This window comes from Schistocerca americana, chromosome 3 (genome assembly GCF_021461395.2).
Source record: "Schistocerca americana isolate TAMUIC-IGC-003095 chromosome 3, iqSchAmer2.1, whole genome shotgun sequence".
In the NCBI taxonomy this organism is placed as follows: domain Eukaryota; kingdom Metazoa; phylum Arthropoda; class Insecta; order Orthoptera; family Acrididae; genus Schistocerca; species Schistocerca americana.
In genome coordinates this window covers 904,662,864-904,685,048 of record NC_060121.1, presented here as the reverse complement: position 1 = coordinate 904,685,048, position 22,185 = coordinate 904,662,864, and the positions used below count along the sequence as shown (strand labels likewise).

At 43.6% G+C, this 22,185-nt stretch overlaps 1 protein-coding gene across 1 annotated transcript in view; it reads right to left on the bottom strand.

Annotated features, from left to right (window-relative positions):
* LOC124606491 overlaps window positions 1–22,185 on the bottom strand; it is a 286,812-nt gene that overhangs the window by 56,113 nt on the left and 208,514 nt on the right. The window contains exon 3 of the mRNA XM_047138473.1: window positions 331–388. Coding sequence (XP_046994429.1) covers window positions 331–388 — 58 coding nt within the window. The remainder of the gene's footprint in view (window positions 1–330; window positions 389–22,185) is intronic.

Here is a 22,185-nt window from a genome sequence, read left to right as displayed (position 1 = left end):
CTTCGGAAAGAGCAAGGTTATGCTGAAAATGTGTTTCAAAAGGAATTATGGCGTAGGGGGTTTTGGTCTGGTTCTCATTAAAGAAGATGTGTATTCGTTAAGTTAATGAAACGGTACAGAACATTTCCACAATGACTACTTTCACAAAATGTATTTTCTTGCAAAATATTTGGAAACAGTGGCTTTCATCCATGAATTCTGGTCCCGAGAAACCTATTTTCACGAAAGGTGGCATGTAACGCTTTTAGGTTTTTTTGGCTACATGTAGTGCTGTAGACCTAATAATTCACGAGATGTGGAATTTAAAACTCTTGCATTTCTGGTGCTTACCTTTTTCGACGCACTTGTCAGCGCACTCTCGGACGATGCTCGCTTCGCTGACGTATTTCTGGAACAGAAGAAATGCATTAGCATTAGTTACTACTCCAAACAATCGCTGTGAAATAACTGATTCTCGAATTGTCCCTTAGCTTTTAATTAACTGGTGCTACCGTGGATTAGGTTAGCAACGTATCCTTCTATGTACAAGAGTCTGGTGCTTCATGGTCATCAATATTGCTGATCCCTGCAGAGAGTGGAATAGAAGAAACTGCACAAGCTGAAACGAAAGGCATTCTGTTAAGCTTACTCGTATGGATTCGAAGAAAAATAACTCCCCGCCCCTTCCCATCCTTCCGCAAAGCGAGGAAGAGAGTTCGAACGCTGTGTGGCAAATAACTTTAATGTTTAATCTGTATAAATGCTCAGAGCGTTCATAAATTGAAAAGAAAATTTGCCACTATATTATTCTTCGTGCTAGTTTCGTTTCTATTGAAGGAAGTGGAAAGGTCGGAAGATTAGAATTTAATGTACAATCGATAAACAAGTGCTAATTAATATTCGCCGGAAGTAATTTAAGGAAACAAAGGAAAGCTTAATAGAGTGTGGCCGGATGGGGATGTGACGGAGAAGATGGTAAATTCTAGTCAAGCCTTTTTCTTTCATCTCACACCATATTTTATCGCACACAAATTTTGTAACTGCAAAACTGTAGTGCGGTGCAAAACTGAAGCCAGAATCACCCACCCAGACGATCTACAATAGGTTCACAAGTTAACCAGTTTAAAATGTTCTTGAATACTTCATTATTAAAGGCTAATTAATATCAGAATTATAGGAGCTCCAAGCTACTTTAAGCCTCAGATTTGTTTTTGAGCGAATTTGAACAGAATTTGCTAACGAAAACGCAAATGAAAGAAATAAACGTGCTTGTGGAATGGTTCAGTGCTAATGTTTTCTTAGATTTCGAAAGCAGACATCTTATTAACTAGAGACATATTTGCCGTTGAGACATTCTGATGTGCAACGACATAACCGATGCAACGCAACAATCTTCGAGAAATGACGGGGAAAATTGGACAAGTGGTTTTGTAGAAGGACATTTCTATGCAAGAAAACTCGCTCGTGCAAGAGGGAAGCCGGCCGCTGTGGCCGAGCGGTTATAAGCGCGTCAGTCTGGAACCGCGCGACCGCTGCGATCGCAGGATCGAATCCTGCCTCGGGCATGGATGTGTGTGATGTCCTTAGGTTAGTTAGGTTTAAGTAGTTCTAAGGTCTAGGGGACTGATGACCTAGGATGTTGAGTCCCATAGTGCTCAGAGCCATTTGAACCATCATTTGCAAGAGGGAATAGGAGACGTGTTATAGAGCAACAGATATCGAATGAATGCAGCTTCATGCTTTGAGCGTACCAAAACAATTAACAGTATTTTTTTATTCTATTTAAGTTGGCATGTAGCCATCAGCATATAGTCGCCGCCCCTGACATTTACACAGTTAGTCTCTTTAGTGATATGTGACCCTTAAGCGAATCGCGGAGGTTCCGACCATAAAGCACTTAGATAAATTACGGAAAGACTTAACCATCATCTCCTGGTTGGTCAAAGCTCTCTATCATTGAACACGTATTTATTAATTCTACTATTGATCTAATCTAAGGTATTTTGTGACCACTGCATGCATTTAATACACAAATCGGCCTCGTTCCGGGCGCAAATAACAAATAACGCGGCATATATTTACGCAGATTAAATAGGAAACGTGCACTGAAAGACCCGGATCAATTCCTTACAGTGATGTACTTACGAAGTAGGCCAGCCTCATGCTGATCTACGACACTGTGTTAAAACTTGTCGGTGCTCAGAAAACAATGTTTAACTGCATTCAGAATAAAATCGAGATTCAACCACTGCATGGAAAACGGACAACTCTTAACAGTCAGTATAACTACTTCACCCGGTTCTGAGCAACTGCCGTCGACAATCTCCAGACAAATCAGGGCAATGGCTCAAAGTTAATAGGCCAAAAGGCGTAAAAACACAAGTCACGTTTCAACGGAAACAAATGTAATTAATTGCCTCCAATTAGACCCAGCCACGTCTGTCTCTTTTATTAAACACCATCTTCAGCTAGCTAATGGCCTCTTTGTACCGAGCACATGCACTTTCACTGAATTGCAGCAGTCCAATGGAAAACTGGAAAATAACCCGGCATTGTATTGTATCGTATTGTATGTTAACCGGGGACCTAGAAACGACGGAGAGGCTCCGTTCCCATCGCAGCTGCAGTGGTCCACAACCCCACGACGACTACCGCAGTCCACTTCACCCCTCCGCCGCCCCACACCAAACCCAGGTTTATTGTGCGGTTCGGCCCCCGGTGGACCACCCAGGGAGCGTCTCACACCGGACGAGTGTAACCCCTATGTTTGTGTGGTAGAGTAATGGCGGTGTATGCGTACGTGGAGAACTTGTTTGCGCAGCAATCGCCGACATAGTGTAACTGAGGCGGAATAAGGGGAACCAGCCCGCATTCGCCGAGGCAGATGGAAAACCGCCTAAAAACCATCCACAGACTGGCCGATTCACCGGACGTTGACACAAATCCGCCGGGCGGATTCGTGCCGGGAACCGGGAGCTCCTTCCCACTCCGGAAAGCCGTGCGTTAGACCGCACGGCCAACCGGGCGGGCAGCCAGGCACAATTCACAGTCCGCAATTGGGAAACACATTTCAGAATTCTTGTAGGGTTTCCGTCTTGGAAAAGTAGCTTTGTTGATTACAAAGGACGACTGACTCCCGATGTCAGAAATGTTAACTTCTGCCTATACCCTGCTCAATTTCACAAGCTGCAAGCATCTCCTGAAACTGTTATTCCATTCAGACTTTTTAGCCAATCGATGAATCAGAACGCAATCATTTCCATTAGTTGTTTCATGCTCCAGTTAACTGCTGCATTAATTGTTGCTTCCTGCTAAGACTTTTCATGCGTTTATTTTCCACAGGTGTTGGAGAAAAACCTGGCCCTTAAGCGAATCCAGTACGGTTCCATCACAAAGCACTTTGATAGATTACGGAAAGACTTGCCTATCATCTCCTGAATGGTCAGACTTCTATACAATTGGATACTCTTAACTGGATCTGGCATCCACAACAGCCAAGAGGACCACCCCGTACGTGCAGACGGGAGTTAATTGCCCAATATAATACATTCAGGTGACAAAAGTCACGGGATACGTCCCAATATCGTCTCGGGTCTCTTTTCGCCCTCTGTAATGCGGCAGCTCGACCTAGCAATGACTCAACAAGTCGCTGGAAGTTCCATGCAGAATTACTGAGCCATGTTGCCTCTATAGGCGGCCATAACTGCGAAAGTATTGCCGCTGCAGGATTTTGTGCACGAACTGACCTCTCGATTATGTTCCATAAATGTTTGATGGGATTCATGTCGGGCGATGTGGCTGCCCAGGTCATTAGGTCGAACTGTCCAGAATGTTCTTCTATCCAACTACGATCAATTGTGGCCCAGTGACGAGTTTGGCAACTCGAAGTTCCCCAATGGCTGAAGATGGTCTTCAAATGGACGAACGTAATTATTACCAGACAATGATGGATTCAGTTGGACCAGAGGACCCAGTCTATTCCATGTAAACACAGACCACAGCATTAGCCTCCACCAGCTTGCACTGTGCCTTGTTGATAACCTGGGTCCACGGATTCGTGGGGTCCGCACCACAATAGAACCCTACTGTCGGCTCTCAGCAACTGAAATCGGGTCTCATCTGGCCTGGGCACAGTTCTCCAGTAATCTAGGGTCCAATCGATACAATCACGGGCCCAGGAGAGCCGCCACAGGAGATGTGATGCTGTTAGCAAAGGCACTCACGTCGGTCGTCTGCTACCATAGCCCATTAACGCCACATTCCGCCGCATTCTCCTAGCAGATACATTTGTCGCACGTCCCACATTAATTTCTGCGGTTATTTCACGAATTGTCTATCTACATCTACATCTACGTGATTACTCTGCTATTGACAATAAAGTGCCTGGCAGGAGTTCCCTTAACATAGACAAATGTAATGTATTGCGAATACACAGAAAGAAGGATCCTTTATTGTATGATTATATGATAGCGGAACAAACACTGGTAGCAGTTACTTCTGTAAAATATCTGGGAGTATGCGTGCGGAACGATTTGAAGTGGAATGATCATATAAAATTAATTGTTGGTAAGGCGGGTACCAGGTTGAGATTCACTGGGAGAGTGCTTAGAAAATGTAGTCCATCAACAAAGGAGGTGGCTTACAAAACACTCCTTCGACCTATACTTGAGTATTGCTCATCAGTGTGGGATCCGTACTAGATCGGGTTGACGGAGGAGATAGAGAAGATCCAAAGAAGAGCGGCGCGTTTCGTCACAGGGTTATTTGGTAACCGTGATAGCGTTACGGAGATGTTTAGCAAACTCAAGTGGCGCTCTGCATCGCGGTGTAGCTTGCTCGCCAGGTTTCGAGAGGGTGCGTTTCTGGATGAGGTATCGAATACATTGCTTCCCCCTACTTATACCTCCCGAGGAGATCACGAATGTAAAATTAGAGAGATTAGAGCGCGCACGGAGGCTTTCAGACAGTCGTTCTTCCCGCGAACCATACGCGACTGGAACAGGAAAGGGAGGTAATGACAGTGGCACGTAAAGTGCCCTCCGCCACACACCGTTGGGTGGCTTGCGGAGTATTAATGTAGATGTAGATTAAGGTTCAATGAACCACCTTCAAGCTGTCTCTCTACCGTTCCACTCTCGAACGGCACGCGAGAAAAACGAGAACTTAAATTTTTCTGTGCGAGCCCTGATTTCTCTTATTTTATCGTGATGATCATTTCTCCGTATGTAGGTTGTTGCCAACAGAATGTTTTCGCAGCCAGAGGAGAAAACTGGTGATTGAAATTTCATGAGGAGATCCCATCGCAACGAAAAACGCTTTTGTTTTAATGATTGCCACTCCAATTCACGTATCATGTCTGTGACACTATCTCCCCTATTTCACGATAATACAAAACGAGCTGCCCTTATTTGTACTTTTTCGATGTCATCCGTCAGTCCCACCTGATGCGGATCCCACACCGCACAGCAATACTCCAGAATAGGGCGGAGAAGCGTGGTGTAAGCACTCTCTTTAGTAGACCTGTTGCACCTTCTAAGTGTTCTGCCAATGAATCGCAGTCTATGCTTTGCTCTACCCATAACATTATCTATGTGATCGTTGCAATTTAGGTTATTTGTTACTGTAATCCCTAAGTATTTGGTTAAATTCACAGCCTTCAGATTCGTGTGACTTATCTCGTAATCGAAATTTAGCTGTTTCCTTTTAGTATTCATGTGAATAACTTCACACTTTTCTTTATTCAGGGTCAATTGCTACTTTTCGCACCAGACAGATATCTTATCTAAATCATTTTGCAAGTCGTTTTGATCATCTGATGACTTTACAAGACGGTAAATGATAGCATCATATGCGAACAATCTAAGACGGCTACTCAAATTGTCATCTATGTCGTTAATGCAGATCAGGAACAACAGAGGGCCTATAACACTTCCTTGGGGAACGCTGGATATTAATTCTGTTTTACTCGATGACAATCCGTCTATTACTACGAACTGTGACCTTTCTGACAGGAAATCACGAATCCAGTCGCACAACTGAGGCGATAGGCACGCAGTTTGATTAGAAGACACTTGTGAGGAACGGCGTCGAAAGCCTTCTGGAAATTTAAAGATATATAATCAATTTGACATCTCCTGTCGATAGCAATTACTACTTCATGAGTATAAACAGCTAGTTGTGTTTCACAAGAACGATATTTTGTGAATCCGTGCTGACTATATGTCAATAAATCGTTTTCTTCGAGGTACTTCATAATGTTCGAATACAGTATATGTTCTAAAACCCTACTGCAAAGCGACGTTAGTGATATAGGCCTGTAATTCAGAGGATTACTCCTACTTTCCTTTTTGGTATTCAAAAATGGCTCTGAGCACTATGGGACTCAACTGCTGTGGTCATAAGTCCCCTAGAACTTAGAACTACTTAAACCTAACTAACCTAAGGACAGCACACAACACCCAGCCATCACGAGGCAGAGAAAATCCCTGACCCCGCCGGGAATCGAACCCGGGAACCCGGGCGTGGGAAGCGAGAACGCTACCGCACGACCACGAGATGCGGGCTTTTGGTATTCTCGGCACACTATTGACACTATGGATCTCGGCGGAATATTGAATTTCCTAACGATTTCCGTAATGGAATGTCACATGCGTCTTGTTCCAACTACAATACCGCGTTCAGAGTCTGTTAATTTCCTTTGTGCTGACAGAATCTCGTCGCAAACCTATCCTCATGAATCGCCTGATTGCAGACTACAGTTTCGACAATGCACTGCCCTTTTATACCTAGTCCTCGCGATCCTACCGCATCTGTGCATGTGGATATCGCTATTCCATGACTTTCATCACCTCAGTGTATTTGTTTTTTATTTGATAAATGTGCTTATTCATTCATTATATTTGGTTAGCTACTCTATACTCCTCTGCTTAAAGTTAATATCTGCACTTTTGTGGAACGGCAGGACAGTACATTTAACTTCCTGCAGTCTCCCCTATTACTCACAGACGTATCTAAGGAACCGTAAATGGCGACCCCTTAAATGGACGATTTTAACTGGAGTTTAACACGCGTAGCTGCAGCTGGGACCTGAGGCACCGTAGCGATCACTCAACCCCCCGTCTGTAGGGAGCAGAAGTCCCTCGGCGCTCTTAATGACCCAATAAAAAAAGTCTGGTGGTAAAAAGACGGCAGTAATTTGGTATTCGCTTATAGGGTCGTGCTAATCTTCCCCGTGAGCCAACTGCGACGTTCACGCTGGCTCACCATCGATCACCACGCCAGCGACTTAATATAGCCAGGGAAGAAGCAGGGCGGTGTAAGCGAGGTGTGTAACGAGGCGGCTCGTTAAGTGGGCTGGCCTCGTGTAACGATGTAACGAGACTGCGAGCGCCGTGTAACAGCGGAGCCGGAGCAACTGGTGGGCGGGCAGCAGTGCCCGGAGGCTGGTGTTCCGCTCGCGGGGAGCAACGCCGCCGACTCCGGCGGGTTCATCGCTCGTCGTAAAAAATACGATCTCGAATAACAAAGTCCGCGGTAGGACGTCAAAAACCCAGTTACTGCAGACGGACGCTTACGCAGAGTGAGCGCAGCAAACGTCGATCATGTAGCAGTATTAGTTGTTTCATTCATCCGTAGGTTACTTCTACCAGGATACCGGACATGTCATCATCATCATCATCATCATCATCATCATCATCATTTAAGACTGATTATGCCTTTCAGCGTTCAGTCTGGAGCATAGTCCCCCTTATAAAATTCCTCCATGATCCTCTATTCAGTGCTAACATTGGTACCTCTTCTGATGTTAAGCCTATTACTTCAAAATCATTCTTAAACGAATCCAGGTACGTTCTCCTTGGTCTGCCCCGACTCCCCTACCCTCTACTGCTGAACCCTTGAGTCTCTTGGGTAACCTTGCTTCTCCCATGCGTGTACAAGACCCCGCCGTCTAAGCCTCTTCGCCCTGACTGCTACATTTATAGAGTTCATTCCCAGTTTTTCTTTGATTCCTCATTGTGGACACCCTCCTACCATTGTTCCCATCTACTAGTACCTGCAATCATCCTAGCTACTTCCATATCCGTAACCTCAACCTTATTGATGAGGTAACCTTAATCCACCCAGCTTTCGCTCCCATACAACAAAGTTGGTAGAAAGATTGAACGGCGCACAGATAACTTAGTCTTGGTACTGACTTCCTTCTTGCAGAAGACAGTAGATCGTAGCTGAGCGCTCACTGCATTAGCTTTGCTACACCTCGCTTCCAGTTCTTTCACTATGTTGCCATCATGTGAGAATATGCATCCTAAGTACTTGAAAACGTCCACGTGTTCTTTGTTCCTCCTATTTGGCACTCAATCCGTTTATATCTCTTTCCCACTGACATTACTTTCGTTTTGGAGATGCTGATCTTCATACCATAGTCCTTACATTTCTGATCTAGCTCTGAAATATTACTTTGCAAACTTTCAATCGAATCTGCCATTACAACTAAGTCATCCACATATGCAAGACTGCTTATTTTGTGTTCACATATCTTAATCTCACCCAGCCAGTCTACTGTTTTCAACATATGATCCATAAATAATATGAACAACAGTGGAGACAGGTTGCAGCCTTGTATCACCCCTGAAACTACTCTGAACCATGAACTCAATTTACCAACAACTCTAACTGCTGCCTGACTATCCATGTAAAGACCTTTAATTGCTTGCAAAAGTTTGCCTCCTATTCCATAATCTCGTAGAACAGACAATAACTTCTTCCTAGGAACCCGGTCATATGCCTTTTCTAGATACAATTCCCTTTTCCACTCATAACACTTCTCCATTATTTGCCGTAAGCTAAAGATCTGGTCCTGACAACCTCTTAGAGGCCTAAACCCACACTGATTTTCATCCAATTGGTCCTCAACTAATACTCGCACTTTCCTTTCAACAATGCCTGGGAAGATTTTACCCACAACGCTGATTAAAGAGATACCTCTGTAGTTGTTACAATCTTTTCTGTTTCCATGTTTAAAGATTGGTGTGATTACTGCTTTTGTCCAGTCTGATGGAACCTGTCCCGACTCCCATGCCATTTCAATTATCAAAAATGGTTCAAATGGCTCTGAGCACTATGGGACTCAACTGCTGAGGTCATTAGTCCCCTAGAACTTAGAACTAGTTAAACCTAACTAACCTAAGGACATCACAAACATCCATGCCCGAGGCAGGATTCGAACCTGCGACCGTAGCGGTCTTGCGGTTCCAGACTGCAGCGCCTTTAACCGCACGGCCACTTCGGCCGGCTTCAATTATCCTGTGTAGCCATTTAAGACCTCACATTCCACTGTATTTGATGAGTTCCGACTGAATTTCATCCACTCCAGCTGCTTTATTGCACTGCAATCTATTGACCATTTTCTCCACTTCCTCAAATGTGATCCTATTTCCATCATCGTTCCTGTCCCATTGTACATCGAAATCTGAAACATTACTGATCGTATTTTCACCTACATTGAGCAACTCTTCAAAAGATTCCCTCCATCTGCCCAAGGAATCCACAGGATTCACCAGCAGTTTTCCTGGCCGTCCAAAATGCTTGTCATTTCCTTCTTACCTCCCTTTCGAAGACTGCTAAATACATTCCAGAATGGTTTTCCAGCAGCTTGACCCAAAGTCTCCAACCTGTTTCCAAAGTCTTCCCAAGATTTCTTCTTGGATGCTGCAATTATCTGTTTGGCTTTGTATTGTCTTGGTATTGTTTTGGTATTAAAATTTAAGAACAACAAAAACAGCATAATGCATATATACAGGTATTTACGTATCTACAGGTCTCATTTGGCAAGGATGGGACAGGCAATCGGCCACGCCCCCATCGTGGCATTTGCCTCAATTACTGTAAAGAAACACGGAAAACCTAAATCAGCATGGCCGCATGAATACTGGACCCTCCACTTTCCCAAAACAAGGCCAGTCTGTTTAAAACAGTACTACCTCATTCGGTTCATTCCTTGTGTTCAATAATGCTTTAATAATGTAAAAGGCTACTGCTATGCTGTTCATAGATTTCTCACTCTTAGTCACCACACATTCTACACACACCATACATATTCTGTTTCATAAGAAAGCATTACACACAGTATCATTCGACGTCAGGACAACGGGCGATGTTTGCATATCGCAGCTTTAAATTTGCGAACCTGAAAACCTGAGGCAGCATCCCTCTATAATGGATGAGACGTTCTGCTCAGCTAGAGGATAATGTGGTAGTATATACATTGCATATTTTGGAGTGAGTATTTCCTACAGGAAAATTCAAGAGACCTTTGGAGAAAAAGAGAGCGACTTGTATGAATATCAAGAGCTCAGATGGAAACCCAGTTCTAAGAAGAGAAGGGAAAGTAGAAAGGTGGAAGGAGTACATAGAGGGTCTATACAAGGGCGATGTACTTGAGGACAATGTTATGGAAATGGAAGAGGATGTAGATGAAGATGAAATGAGAGATACGATACTGCGTGAAGAGTTTGACAGAGCACTGAAAGACGTAAGTCGAAACAAGGCCCCGGGAGTAGACAACATTCCATTAGAACTACTGACGGGTTTGGGAGAGCCAGTCATGACAAAACTCTACCATCTGGTGAGCAAGATGTATGAGACAGGCGAAATACCCTCAGACTTCAAGAAGAATATAATAATTCCAATCCCAAAGAAATCAGGTGTTGACAGATGTGAAAATTACCGAACTATCAGTTTAATAAGTCACAGCTGCAAAATACTAACACGAATTCTTTACAGACGAATGGATAAACTGGTAGAAGCCGACCTCGGGGAAGATCAGTTTGGATTCCGTAGAAATGTTGGAACACGTGAGGCAATACTGACGTTACGACTTATATTAGAAGGAAGATTAAGGAAAGGCAAACCCACTTATCTAACATTTGTAGACTTAGAGAAAGGTTTTGACAATGTTGACTGGAATACTCTCTTTCAAATTCTAAAGGTGGCAGGGGAAAAATACGGGGAGCGATAGGCTATTTACAATTTGTACAGAAACCAGATGGCAGTTATAAGAGTCGAGGGCCACGAAAGGGAAGCAGTGGTTGGGAAGGGAGTGAGACAGGGCTGTAGCCTCTCCCCGATGATATTCAATCTGTATATTGAGCAAGCAGTAAAGGAAACACAAGAAAAGTTCGGAATAGGTATTAAAATCCATGGAGAAGAAATGAAAACTTTGAGGTTCGCCGATGACATTGTAATTCTGTCAGAGACAGCAAAGGACTTGGAAGAGCAGTTGAGCGGAATGGACAGTGTCTTGAAAGGAGGGTATAAGATGAACATCAACAAAAGCAAAACAAGGATAATAGAATGTAGTCGAATTAAATCGGGTGATGCTGAGGGAATTAGATTAGGGAATGAGATACTTAAAGCAGTAAAGGAGTTTTAGGAGTTTTGCTATTTGGGGAGCAAAATAACTGATGATGGTCGCAGTAGAGAGGATATAGAATGTAGACTGGCAATGGCAAGCAAAGCGTTTTTGAAGAAGAGAAATTTGTTAACATCCAGTATAGATTTAAGACTCAGGAAGCTGTTTCTGAAAGTATGTGTATGGAGTGTAGCCATGTATGGAAGTGAAACATGGACGATAAATAGTTTGGACAAGAAGAGAATAGAAGCTTTCGAAATGTGGTGCTACAGAAGAATGATGAAGATTGGATGGGTAGATCACATAACTAATGAGGAGGTATTGAATAGAATTGGGGAGAAGAGGTGTTTGTGGCACAGCTTGACAAGAGGAAGGGACCGGTTGGTAGGACATTTTCTGAGGCATCAGGGGATCACAAATTTAGCATTGGAGGGCAGCGTGAAGGGTAAAAATCGTAGAGGGAGACCAAGAGATGAATATACTAAGCAGATTCAGAAGGATGTAGGTTGCAGTAAGTACTGGAAGATGAAGAAACTTGCACAGGATAGAGTAGCATGGAGAGCTGCATCAAATCAGTCTCAGGACTGAAGACCACAACAACAACAACAACAACAACATTTCCAGAAAATTAAAAAAAGGAAAAAAATGTTATGTGAAATCAGAGACATTTTACCATCGATATTGCTTATTTGTGTTATATTTTCTCCCAAATCATAGATGTTTTATTACCTATATTTTTTACTTGTGTTACATTTCCTGCCAAACCCTTATTTCGGTGTCACGTAAGTAACCCTTGACTCTCGTACAATGTGTTGTTTAACAGGAAGTTTTAGCTGTATTTTTGAATACGTTTGTTTTATTAATATCTTTAACTTCCTTGGCCAATTTATTGTACAGTTTTTCCCCGGCAGATAATGATGTTTTGAGTTTTATATTTCTTCGTTCCTGCTAAACGTAAGTTCTGTCTAGATCTTATTCAGCGGTCGTGGACAAAGCTGTTTGTGCAGTAATTGTCAGTGCTACGTTTTATGTGTCCAGCTGACTGATAAATGTACTCACGTGGTGCTGTTAGAATCTCCAGTGTTTTGGATAGATCTTAACAATGAGATCGACTGCTAATTTTGGTTTTTGTGTAGTTGTTCCCCATCGTGCAGAAACCCAATTCGGCTGTCTTCTCTCACGATGTTCTCTGTACCGTGGGTAGAGGAAACCTAGCTGATTTGATTTTTAGAGACTTCTGCGAAGCTTTTGATTCTGTAGCGCTTCGACCCCTTTTAACGAATGTTTACCGACAGATTCGAAAGTGATACACTATGAAGCAACTGTCCAATATTTATCAGACTTTGTGGAGATGTTCGTTACATCCACTTCTACACTTAACTAAACTTCCATTCCATGCGGAATCTCCGACATCACCAGTATGTGATGCAACACCTTCAGTGGCGTGGATGGAAACAGCCCCCGAGTATCTTGAAGAATTTCTTGCCATATCTCAAACACATAATGTTTAGGTTCATGAAGACAGTTAAGTGGAGGCTGGTGTGAAACTATAGGGTGACGACGAAAGAACGTTACACGACCAAAAATTCAAATTAACGAGACGGTACAACTTACTCTGCTTCAAATCTTAACATGTTAATAGGGTATCAAATGGTTCAAATGGCTCTACGCAATATGGGACTTAACATCTGAGCTCATCAGTCCCGTAGACTTAGAATAACTTAAACCTAACTAACCTAAGGACATCACGCACATCCATGCCGAGACAGGATTCGAACCTGCGACCGGTGCAGCAGTGCGGTTCCGGACTGAAGCGCCCAGAGCCGCTCGGCCACAACGGCCGGCAACAGGGTATCTCTACAAGGTTTTTTTTTTCATGTGGGGCAGTTCTTTTGTTGCAGGCTGCCGTCGATACAGAGCGCTAGTGTAGAAAATGGCAACCAGACAACAACATAAAAGCTGCTCTGTTCTTCAGTTATCAAAAACAGAATCAGTGACTGCTGTCTAACGAGCACTTCACACACATTTTCAAGAGGAGCCACTCTGCAAAGTCTCCATTTATACCTGGCACAAACAGTTTGAGACGTACCAATACGTAAAATTTGTAAATCTGTGGTAAGATCTTGTGGGACCAAACTGCTTAGGTCATCGGTCCGTAAGCTTACACACTATTTAATCTAACTTAAAGTAACTTACGCTATGGGCAACACGTACATCCATGCCCGAGGGAGGTCTTGAACCTCTGACGGGGGTGAGCCGCGCGGACCGTGACAAGGCGCGGCTACTCCGCGCGGCTACCAATATGTGATTGTTTGGATATGTACGACATGAAGTGTAGATCTTAGGCGTCAGGCTGGCACATTTACAGGCTTTCATAAATTTTAGAACGTTCTTATTTCATTATTTGGTCATTTTAAAACTAAATGTATTATAGTGCTTCACATTTCGCAATTAATTTCAGCCGGCCGGTGTGGCCGAGCGGTTCTAGGCGCTTCAGTCTGGAACCGCGCGACCGCTACGGTCGCAGGTTCGAATCCTACCTCGGGCATGGATGTGTGTGATGTCCATAGGTTAGTTAGGTTTAAGTAGTTCTAAGTTCTAGTGGACTGATGACCTCAGATGTTAAGTCCCATAGTGCTCAGAGCCATTTGAACCAATTAATTTCATTTCTGGTTTATCGAATGTAGAAACAGCTCTGTTCATGTTTGACTGCTACTAATATATACTTAAACAAAAGTCATAAACAGTTCTCATTGTGTAATTCTAGAATCCTTTTCACCAAAAGTGAAACTAGCTTTTTGTTTGTTTTTATGTAAAGAACCTATGTACATTTTAAGAATATTTTCCAACCAATAACTTTTATGACATAAGTGATCTGTAAAAAGCATTGTCTGCAAACATATTTTGTAAATTTCGGTACTAAAAACGGAACAAAATTATTGTTGCACTATGGTAGGAAAGAATTTATGCTTAATATTCTGATATCAGCTGGCGAAGAGTTCTCGGGCTTCCAGCCGGGTGGCGGTGTCTTCAAACTGCGACGTTTCGACGAGTGACATACTCATCATCTTCTGGCGAAGTTCTGGCGAAGTTCGCCAGAAGATGATGAGTATGTCACTCGTCGAAACGTCGCAGTTTGAAGACACCGCCACCCGGCTGGAAGCCCGAGAACTCTTCGCCAGGTGTATACGCCGGGAAAGCATACATTCACATTCTGATATCAGTTTGTGAATGCCAATAAGATTATGATTGTGATCCTTAAATTATCTCTCTGTAATAATCTATGATGTCAACTATAATTATTGAAGCGATATGTAAGCAGTGGACAATCAGCCACGAAAGAGTTAGTTTTGTAACAGTTTTTGTGCATGAAACCTGTATCAGCCGAAGCAGTAAAAATGTAATTGTAGAAGTGAAACTTCGTGTCAGATTGACTTCTTGAAATGTGTCTTGGCATATTATATCATTAGCTGTCCTGTGTAGATCTCAGGAAGTTCCAGAAAATTTGGTGGAGCAAATTCAATTCTTTTACAGCTACTTCATTGTAGGAGGTCATCAAAAATGAAGATGAGTATTTTTTAATAACTGCAGAAACAGCGCATTAACTCGAGATAAATCGGGATTGCACCCTCTTATTTCAAGTCTGAAGAAAAGGGCTGCACTCGTGGAGGCAGAAGTCCTGGTCAGCCTGACGTGTCGGAGCGAAATGTTTATCGCGTTCGAGCAGCATTCCAGCGAAGCCCATAGAAATCAAGACGGGAACCTCATATCCCACAAGCAACATCTTTCAAAATTCCGGGTAAACGCTTGCGTGAAACCGTATACATTTCAGGTGGTCCATGCTCTCACTCCAGGAGCTTATGCTCGACAGTGTGACTTCTGCACCGGGATGTTGGCAAGGATAGACAGTGACAATGGCACCTCACAGGAGTTAATATTTAGCGACGCGACATCGTTACACACTAATAATAAAGTTAATCAGCAAAGGTTATTTTTGGGGATCAGAATACCCCCATTTCTCCGTCGAACATGAACGAGATTCAGAAATTATCAATGTGTTCTTTGCAAATGACAACGAAAAAGATTTACGGCCCTTTCTTTTTCTTGCAAAAGATTGTCACAGGCATTAGCCACCTAGACATGTTGTCATTGAGGCTTCTGCCTCAGTTGCAGAAAGACTCCAACAACTTCAGCTTTAAGCAAGATGGCGGACCTCCCCACTTCCACTGTGCTACACAGGAAGTCCCCAACAAACATCTGCGTCGACGATGATTTGGACGCGTAGATCCTGATGATGATGCGTGTGTTGGTGGCCATTACTTAACACCTTGCATTTTTTTTTTTTTTTGTAGTTGGGTTATGCGAAGGACAAAGTATTTGTTCCCCCTCTTGCTAAGGCCATTGCTACAGCTACAACAACGAATCGCAGCTGCCATAAAGTCCATCAGCACCGATGTGTTGCACGAGCTTTGGGAAGAATGTCAGTATCGTCTCGACAAACTGTACTCTTCTCTTAAAACTGTGGTATCTTTTGGTTGTGGTGTTAATGAGATTTAATTGGAGTCAGTCATGTCACAAATATATTTGGGAGTAAGAATATGTAGATCTATGAAATGTACCGACCACATAAGCTAATAAATCAAATGATAGGCTACAAATCAGAGGTAGCATACTGGGAAACATCAGTTCGCTTACGAAAGAGATTGCATATGAAAGACTTGGGACCTATGTAAATCCGGGGTGAAAGAGGATAAGGAAATTATGTAACAAAGGGCAGTAAGAATACTGACAGGCTTGTTTGTCTGGAGAGAAACTGAAAAATCTTAACTGGCAGACAGTCGATAAAAGATGGCATACGTATCGCGAAAGCCTGTTTATTGATCTCAAAGACCCGACTCTCACGACACGCACCGTGAATATCCTGCAGGTCATTATGTATTTATCCCGTAGAGATAGTGCAGCTTAAATTAAGCACGTAACAACTCAATGGAAGCGAACGATTAGTCACTATACCCACGCTCCATATGTGAATGGAACGGGAACTTGACGTAATATACAGTACACTACTGCCCATTAAAATCGCTACACCAAGAAGAAATGCAGATGACAAACGGGTATTCATTGGACAAATATATTATACTAGAACTGACATGTGATTACATTTTCACGCAATTTGGGTGCATAGATCCCGAGAAATAAGTACCCAGAACATCCACCTCTGGCCGTAATAACGGCCTTGATACGCCTGGGCATTGAGTCACACAGAGCTTGGATGGCGTGTACAGGTAAAGCTGCCCATGCAGCTTCAACACGGTACCGCAGTTCACCAAGAGTAGTGACTAGCGTTTTGTGAAGAGCCAGTTGCTCGGCCACCATTAACCAGACGTTTTCAATTGGTGAGAGATCTGGAGAATGTGCTAGCCAGGGCAGCAGTAGAACATTTTCTGTATCCAGAAAGACCCGCACAGGACCTGCATCATGCGGTCGTGCATTATCCTGCTGAAATGTAGGGTTTCGCAGGGATCGAATGAAGGGTAGAGCCACGGGTCGTAACACATCTGAAATGTAACGTCCACTGTTGAAAGTGCCGTCAATGCAAGCAAGAGATGACGGAGACGTGTAACCAGTGGCACCCCATACCATTATGCCGGGTGATACGCCAGTATGGCGATGGCGAATACACGCTTCCAATATGAGTTCACTGTGATGTCGTCAAACACATATGTGATCATCATGATTCTGTAAACAGAACCTGGATTCATCGGAAAAAATGACGTTTTGGCATTCGTGCATCCAGGTTCGTCGTTGAGTATACCATCGCAGGCCCTCCTGTCTGTGATGCAGCGTCAAGGGTAACCACAGCCATGGTCTCCGAGCTGCTAGTCCATGCTGCTGCAAACGTCGTCGAACTGTTCGTGCAGATGGTTGTTGTCTTGCAAACGTCCCCATCTGTTGACTCAAGGATCAAGACGTGGCTGCACGATCTGTTACAGCCATGCGGATAAGATGCCCGTCATCTCGACTAGTGATACTAGGCCACTGGGATCCAGCACGACGTTCCGTATTACCCTCCTGAACCCACCGATTCCATATTCTGCTAACAGTCATTGGATCTCAACCAACGCGAGCAGCAATGCCGCGATACGATAAACCGCAATCGCGATAGGCTACAATCCGACCTTTATCAAAATCGGAAACGTGATGTTACGCATTTCTTCTCCTTACACGAGGCATCACAACAACGTTTCACCAGGCAACGCCGGTCAAGTGTTGCTCGTGTATGAGAAATCGGATGGAAACTTTCCTCTTGTCAGCACGTTGTAGGTGTCGCCACCGGCGCCAACCTTGTGTGAATGCTCTGAAAAGCTAATCATTTGCATATCACAGCATCTTCTTCCTGTCGGTTAAATTTCACGTCTGTAGCACGTCATCTTCGTGGTGTAGCAATTCTAATGGCCAGTAGTGTATAATGAAATGTATCTTCTGCTACACACTAATTCGGTTCTTACAGATGTAAATACACAGGTCAGCCAAAACATGTGCACTGCCAGCGACAGATTGAATGCTGTCTAATGACAGTGCAGACACATGTTGGCTTATGGAAAGCATATACGAGGAGCATAGACGAGTGAGGAATCATTGTAGCGACGATACGGGACGAAAATGAGTATATCGACTGATATAAGCGACTTCGGGGCAGATTGTTTTGGCACGGCGCCTAGAAACGAGCGTCTTGGAAATGGAGAAGCTGGCCGGCTTTTTGCGTGATACTTTCTTGAAAGTTTATGGGACATGGTTGGAGGAGAGTGAAATCACAAGTAGGCGACAAGCTGATGGACATCTACATCTCACCACAGAAGGTGGAGGTTGACCGCTCTTTCAAGCAAAACAGCAGACGACCTGTTACAGACGTGACGTCAGAGTACAGTGCTGGAGTAAGCACAACTGTTTCAGAGCACAACGTTCAGCACACGTTGTTGAACATGAGGCTCCGCAGTAGACGACACTCACATGTTTTCATGTTGATTGCGGGCGCAGCGGTTATCACACTGGACTCACAGGACTCGCATTCGGGAAGACGACGGTTCAGATCGGCGTCCAGATCGCTGGGAAGTCCTTGATTCGCCCCAGACAAATGCTGGGATGGTTTCTTTATGAGAGCACGGCGGATTTCCTTCACAATCATTAAAACGAGACAATCTTGTGTTGTGTCTCAAATGATATCGTTGCCGACGAGACGTTAAATTCCGACCTTCCTTATTTCTTTAGAAAGCCTCATGACAGCAGTGGACTACGTGAAAATATTTGCAGACCACCTGAATCGCTTAAAGCTTGATGTCTTCCCCGACAGCAGTGGCATCTTCTGGCAGGATGAACATGCAACTGAGATTGATATTCACTGGTGACCCAAAACATTATTCTCTTTGACTACTGAGAGACAAAACGTCGTCTGGTGTCGTTGCGGTAGGGAAAGTGTATAAGAGAAGCAGGGAAGACTAGGGCATCATTTTAGGGAAGATATAGCCTGCAAATGAGGAAATCCACTGACATAAGCGACTTTGACAAAGAGCAGATGACAATGCGGTTGTACAATTGTGTGATTTATTCAGTTCAAAAACACATGTTTCGGAAACACATAATTCCGTTATCAAATTTTAAAAAGTACTGTGGCATTAGGCTCATACGTGTTGCCAGAATACATTGTCAGACATATAAGAATCTTCGACATACACAACAAAAAGACTGCCGTACATGCTGAGCTTTCGGCCAAATGGTCTTTTTCTAAAGTAGACAACCCACGCACATTTACAAGCACAACTCACACACACGTGACCACTGTCTCTGAGCCCTGTGGCCGGAGAAAGAGGTCATATGTATGTGTGAGTTGTGCTTGCGTGAATGTGCGTGTGTTGTCTACTTTAGAAAAAGACCCTTTGGCCGGAAGCTCAGCATGTACGGCAGTCTTTTTGTTGTATCTACCTGCGATTCATTTTCCATTGTTTGGTATAAGATTCTCCATTATGTGTACATGTAACGTGGTATATCGATTGTAGTTACTGATGGCGTTTAACACTCTGACGCTATTCTGTTCGCTGATTGCCCATTTTTTTGTCCACGCAGACATCCTCAAGGGGTCGTGGCATCAATGTACCAACAAGTAATGTATCTATCCTTGCTCCTGACGGTAGTCAATTTTAGTTGCTTAGCATAGCGGTGCAAAGGCGTTACTTCGCTAGTTTTTTATATTCAAGCGCAATTATACCTTTGTGTTTTTTTACTGCCACTATTACTTTGTTCCATGGGAGAGGAGTTGTGTAATTCCTCTTCAGAAGATACTAAGTAGAAAGGCGACTGAAATAACTAAATACGACAGGAAATTTCATTACAGCGTAATTTACGATGCAAAATGAAGAGAAAATCAGCGTTATACGTGTAAGGGTATGGTATAATGATATTAGTTGTCAACCAGTTGTGTTTATGGTTTCGCTATTAACAATCAGGTCATGAACTTCTGCAACTTACACTGCTGGCCATTAAAATTGATACACCACGAAGAGGACGTGCTACAGACGCGAAATTTAACCGACAGGAAGAAGATGCTGTGATATGGAAATGATTACCTTTTCAGAGAATTCACACAAGGTTGGCGCCGGTAGCGACACGTACAACGTGCTGATATGAGGAAAGTTTCCAACCGATTTCACATACACAAACAGCAGTTGACCGGGTTGCCTTGTAAAACATTGTTATGATGCCTCGTGTAACGAGGAGAAATGCGTACCATCACGTTTCCGACTTTGATAAAGGTCGGATTGTAGCCTATCGCTACTGCGGTTTATGGTAATACGGAACGCCGTGCTGGATCTCAACGGCCTCGTATCACTAGCAGTCGAGATGACATGCATCTTATCCGCATGGCAGTAACGGATCGTGCAGCCACGTCTAGATCCCGGAGTCACCAGATGGGGATGTTTGCAAGACAACAACCATCTGCACGAACAGTTCGACGACGTTAGCAGCAGCATAGACTATCAGCTCGGAGACCATGGCTGCGGTTACTCTTGACGCTGCATCAGAGACAGGAGCGCCTGCGATGGTGTACTCAACGACGAACCTGGGTTCACGAATGGCAAAACGTCATTTTTTCGGATGAACCCAAGTTCTGTTTACAGCATCATGATGGTCGCATCCGTGTTTGGCGACATCGCGGTGAGCGCACCTTGGAAGCGTGTATTCGTCATCGCCACACTGGCGTATCACCCGGCGTGATGGTATAGGGTGCTATTGGTTACACGTCTCGGTCACCTCTTGTTCGCATTGACGGCACTTTGAGCAGTGGACGTTAAATTTCAGATGTGTTAGGACCCGTGGCTCTACCCTTCATTCGATCCCTGCGAAACCCTACATTTCAGCAGGGGATAATGCACGATCACATGTTGCAGGTCCTGTATGGGCCTTTCTGGATACAGAAAATTTTCGACTGCTGGCCTGGCCAGCACATTTTCCAGATCTCTCACCAATTGAAAATGTGTGGTCAATGGTGGCTGAGCAACTGGCTCGTCACAATACGTTAGTAACTACTCTTGATGAACTGTGGTATCGTGTTGAAGGTGCATGTGCAGCTGTGCCTGTACACGCCATCCAAGCTCTGTTTGACTCAATGACCAGGCGTATGAAGGCCGTTATTAATGCCAGAGGTGGTTGTTCTGGGCAGTGATGTCTCAGGATATATGCATCCAAATTGCGTGAAAATGTAATCACATGTCAGTTCTAGTATAATATATTTGTCCAATGAATACCCGTTTATCATCTGCATTGCTTTTTGGTGTAGCAATTTTAATGGCCTGTAGTGTATCTATCCTTGCTTCTGACTGGAGACAATTTCAGTTGCTGAGCATAGCCGTGTAGAGGCGTTACTTCGCTAGTTTTTGATATTCGAGCTTAATTATGCCTTTGTGATTTTGTACTGCCATCGTCGCTTTGTCCCATGGGAGAGGACTTGTGGAATTCCTCTTTTGAAGATATGAAGCAGAAAGGCGACTGAAATAATTAAATATTGCAGTAAATTTCTTTACAAGGTATTAACGATGCAAAGTGAAGAGAAAACCAGTGCTATACATGTAAGGGTATGGTATATCGTTAGTAGTTGTCAACCGGTTGAGCTTATGTTTTTCGTTATTAACAAGCAAGTCATGAACTTCAGCAACTTATTGTATATTGCTAATAACCAACACACAAACGACAATGTACTTTTTCCACTAGGAAAACCAAAGCACAGATGACGTTGTTTCGAAATGTAGTTCATCTAAAATAAAAGCTGATGTAGAAAACCGTTCAGTGAGTTAGTTGATCACAATCGAGCATCTCCCACAACTTCTGTTTGTCAAGTAAACCCACGGTGCTTGTCACAAGCTACACCTATGTTACGAAAATAACGTTGGCAAACCAATGTTCAAATATAATTAGTATTTGTTGCAGGTCTCACAAAATATTGTCACTGCGACCGATTTCGACGTCGTTCGAAAATAATCTCATTTTCATCACCACTCATACTGCGTTGTTTGAAAATGAATTGCAGTACCTTTCGAAAGCAATGATAACTTAATAAATTCTTTTGTGTGATCAGGGTAAACACTAAATTGAACCGAGCGAGGTGGCGCAGTGGTTAGCACACTGGACTCGCATTCGGGAGGACGGCGGTTCAATCCCGTCTCCGGCCATCCTGATTTAGGTTTTCCGTGATTTCCCTAAATCACTTTAGGCAAATGCCGGGATGGTTCCTTTGAAAGGGCACG